Source organism: Perissodus microlepis, chromosome 19 (genome assembly GCF_051167445.1).
Source record: "Perissodus microlepis isolate ML-2025 ecotype Zambia chromosome 19, ASM5116744v1, whole genome shotgun sequence".
Classification (NCBI taxonomy): domain Eukaryota; kingdom Metazoa; phylum Chordata; class Actinopteri; order Cichliformes; family Cichlidae; genus Perissodus; species Perissodus microlepis.
This window is the reverse complement of record NC_140479.1, coordinates 26,101,830-26,106,069: the sequence shown is the minus strand read 5'-3', so window position 1 is coordinate 26,106,069 and position 4,240 is coordinate 26,101,830. Positions and strand designations below refer to the sequence as shown.

At 40.9% G+C, this 4,240-nt stretch overlaps 1 protein-coding gene across 1 annotated transcript; it reads right to left on the bottom strand.

Annotated features, from left to right (window-relative positions):
- Window positions 1–224: 224 nt before the first annotated feature.
- arf6b (ADP-ribosylation factor 6b) lies at window positions 225–3,125 on the bottom strand. The gene is made up of 2 exons (XM_084914348.1): window positions 2,710–3,125; window positions 225–2,459 (listed from the first exon to the last, which is right to left on the bottom strand). The coding sequence occupies exon 2, from the start codon at window positions 1,807–1,809 to the stop codon at window positions 1,282–1,284; it is 528 nt and encodes a 175-aa protein (XP_084770474.1). The 5' UTR covers window positions 1,810–2,459; window positions 2,710–3,125; the 3' UTR covers window positions 225–1,281.
- Between the last annotated feature and the right edge of the window lie 1,115 nt (window positions 3,126–4,240).

Here is a 4,240-nt window from a genome sequence, read left to right as displayed (position 1 = left end):
GGAACTGAGGCCAGCAACTTAGTCTAAGGGGTGAACATATAAACATTTATGGAGAATACCACTGAGCAGAGGGAGAATTTGTAACACTTGAATTGTAAGCTTGAGTTTCTCACACATTGAAACAAACTTCCTATTACATTTTTCTGCTTTTAAAAGTTTACCAAAACCTGAAAATGTTGCATCAACCACCAACTACATTTACTCTTGAAAAAACAGAGACATAGAAGATTTAAAATCACTTTTTTAATAAGACATTACAATGACATTGTTCTGTACATGGTACCCCCAGTCAAAATAGGAGTAAGAGCTGCACCACAAGGTGTCATTCAACATTTCACCAGTAAACAGCTCCCTCTGACTGCGTGACAGATGGATTCTGATGTAGGGTTAATGTACTTTCGTACTCATGCTACAGATATAGGCTATCATATAATGTCCCATTGCTGAGGCTAATCAACTGTGGTATCAGATTGAGAGCTCAGAACTGAATGACATTCCTTTGGAAAGATTGAGTCGACAGACTACGCATTACCCAAAAATCAAAAATGCATCCCGACAAGCATGTTTAAAAGTTACTGGAGGCCTATTTGTTGAATATTCAGCACAATTAGGTATCAAGACATGACACAAAAAGGTCAATCAGTTAAATATATAGCCCACATAAGGGTACTGAGAGGGGTAACAAAACATGTCCAAAGTCATTCTTTTCCCTCCTCTGATGCCCCAACTGGTGAGAATGAAATGTAAGCATTGGTGAAATTTTTTTTTCTCAATACCATTGAGAATGAATACTTTTGATCACAGTACTGTCTTAAAACAAATGTCAAAGTCCTCCATGTAGGCTACATAACATTAAAGAGCTCACCTTAGAAGAAGAAGAAAAAAAATCCAAGTTCAATGCAACAGAGACTGAAGAACCTTGAAACAAGCTTTAGTCCAAGAATTAAGATAAAAACTTCAGCTTCATTAGAAAAATTATACAAAACAGGAGAAAGAATAGGCAAATGCGGTGATTTCTGTGGCTTCAACCTTAGGACCGATTAACTCAATATTCATCAAGCAAGCCCCAGAAATAATGAATGTGATACAGGCCTGCTACAGAGTACAAGCAAACTTTAAGCCGGCAAACCCAGTTAGAGATAAATTAGTCATGGGGTAAACATAGTATTAAAAAATAAATGGGAAATAATCAACTTTTCTTAACCATACTCATTTTGAGAAGTTATTTGTTACTTGCAACTTTATTATAGTTTTGACCTAAAACAGTCAGCAACTCAATCATTAAGATTTGTAATTTGAGGTTAGCCATGTCAAGCCCTCATATAGTCCATCACCTGTGGTCGCACAGGAGGGCTGAACATACCAATTCCTATCTCTGATGCGGGTCAATCCGAGCTTCTCTTGGATTTCGTGTGGCTTCATGGCATCCGGAAGGTCTTGCTTATTGGCGAATATCAAGATGATGGCATCCCTCATCTCCCGGTCATTAATGATGCGGTGAAGTTCCTGCCTTGCTTCGTCGATGCGATCCCTGTCCGCGCAATCCACCACAAAAATTAACCCTTGGGTGCCCGTGTAGTAGTGTCGCCACAGGGGGCGAATCTTATCCTGGCCTCCAACATCCCATACGTTGAACTTGACGTTTTTGTAGGTCACAGTTTCCACATTGAAGCCGACTGTAGGGATTGTGGTCACAGACTGTCCGAGTTTCAGTTTGTAAAGGATTGTTGTCTTTCCAGCAGCATCAAGTCCAAGCATCAATATTCTCATCTCCTTGTTGCCAAATATTTTTGAGAGCATTTTCCCCATTTTGAACTCTTGTGCATATATATTCTGCGCCTACTGAGAAAAGTTTCAGATACCGTTTTGGTAATTACTCACTTAAGATTACAACTTCAGTTTTTATAATATATTTACTGGTGAAAACATGTCTCTGAAGAGCGACTGAAGGTTAGAAAGTCAAAAGTCCTTAAGCATATCAAACCTTATCAGGACTTCGGGACTTCTCGTTAAAGTCTGTCAGGATCCTGTTGAGAGCGGGGACATTTACCTTCAGTAAATCACACGGGTTTCGGGGCCTATACACAACATGGCACGGTGAGGTTAAGAACTTGACACCAGCGGCTGCTGTGCGTTCATTGTATTGTGTAAAACAACACAAAGCGGTGTGTGAAATTTGGGCAGAGTCGATTTAAAAAGTGAAGGGTAGTAGATGCTGTGAGTATATAAGGCCTCCCCTCAAAAAGCCGCGGTACTTGTGAATTCCTTGTGGTGTCTGTGTCTGGCGGTCCTCTTCACCGGGTGCGCCCTTGTTCTCTACCAAAGGAGAAAAGCTGCTTTCTGCGGCTACTCCATCAAGCGCTGTGCGGGGAAACTTTGCCGTGCGGGAAGGGACGACTTCGAGAATAACCTCTGTGACTCAGCAGCACATGTACCCACTCGCGTAACTCCTGTCCCCCCTGAAATGAGATTCGGTGGGAGGGTCAGACATGAAAAATTAGCTAGCTATAGCTCGTGGCTGTTTCACACAGGTAGTAGGCTAACATTAGCTAGCTTGTTGCCTAGCTAGCTAGCCGCGGGCTAACTAGCTAACGGTAGTTAGCTTAAGAAAACTAATCTTATCTGGACGAATAATACACACGTCAATGACAAAATGTCTGGGACATATCTTTATCGGTTAAACTGTTAATTCCAATATAAGTTACCTACCTCTTATCTACCCCTCCTTTCTCCAGAAATACACCCAGCTCTCGCCTTTCTCCTTTGAGTGGAGCTGGTCGCAGTGCTGCTACACCGGAAAGGTGTGGAGCTGCATTAACAGCCACTTCCTCCCGTCTGCTTCATTCAGCTACTGCCGCCTAGTACAGCACTGACTGTCTGGGTCATGAGGATAAACTATAGACAGTATTAAAACGCCGTTTACAATCAAATTTCACTTCTGAAATAAAAATAAAACGTAATCTGACGCTGCTTTCTTTTACGCCGTAAGTTAACAGTAAATTAGCTAATAACAATTAAGGTAACACCGCAACGTGATTCCTTATTCCAAACTGTTTCCAATAACGACATTAGTATCACGTTACATATGAAAATGTTCTTTGTTAACACACATAAATGGAAATACACTCCATGCCTAACATGTTCAGTTCCCAATGTTTCTATCTGATAAGTCTACTGACGCTGTAGTAATGTTAATTAAAGTAAAGTAACACCGCCCCCTTGTGGCCGTTTAAAGTTGCTATCCAAACGTGTGATTGGCAATCATTTTGTGCAGTTCTCTTTGTCTGTCCTCTGTTGTGTGGGATGCAGCAGGACAGGTGTTTTATTAACCTTTGCTGCGTTCGTTGCTGCCGCTATATAACCATGTGGAGAAAAAAAGGTCGTACATTTACTGGATTTATATGCAAACACTAGTGAACCAGCATGCATCCACAGTGCACCACTGATATCTGTCTGCACTGACAAATGTCCTTAAACCTTTAATGAAATAGTTTATGAAAGCACAGTGATTTTATTAGATGTTAAAATCAACTTGTACACTTTAAATTGTCTATAAAATAGTCTAGGAGAACAATGGTCCTTTTTTAATTGTAAAATGAACAGTGTTTAAAACCACAGTAACTCTGGAGATTTGATCATTTGCCCAGACTGTGTAAGTAATCAGACCCATGGTCAGGCAGGTGATTCAAGAATCTCATAGTGGTGTGAAACAGGCCTTAGACAGAATAATGTTTAGGCTAGGGATTTTAAGATTCCATGGAAAATGCCCATTGATTTGGGATTCTCCACGATGAAGGAGAACCACTTCTTAACCTGATCACCTCCTTACTCCAAGGAGGTGCTCTGAGTTTTCACTGAATGGGAAGGAGGAGGCGATCATCCACTGCTTCTTTCATTTCAGCTGAGTTCACCTAATGTGAAAGCGCTTTGGAAATGAACGTGACTGGACTTAGCTGACTAAAGCTAGCTAACAGAATACAAAGCAGAGGAAAGTTGAACTTCAGGAACAAACGAAAGAAATTCCAACTTCAGAGATATTTTCCTGTATTATCAGTTTAATGTGAGGGACGCTTTGCTTATGGCGTTTACACTTGTTTGTCTTTCGCTCTTAGTGACAACTTGGTTCAACCCAGGACAAAATGGGTGGACCTAAACACAAGCTGAACAATGTTGTGTAAGAAGTGCAATGCAGTGACGAGTGCTCAGACTTGCCCAGGAAACAACAGAATAACCACAGACA

Excerpts from the sequence above, each read along its gene's own strand:
- arf6b (XM_084914348.1), bottom strand. The coding sequence starts at position 1,809 with ATGGGGAAAATGCTCTCAAAAATATTTGGCAACAAGGAGATGAGAATA.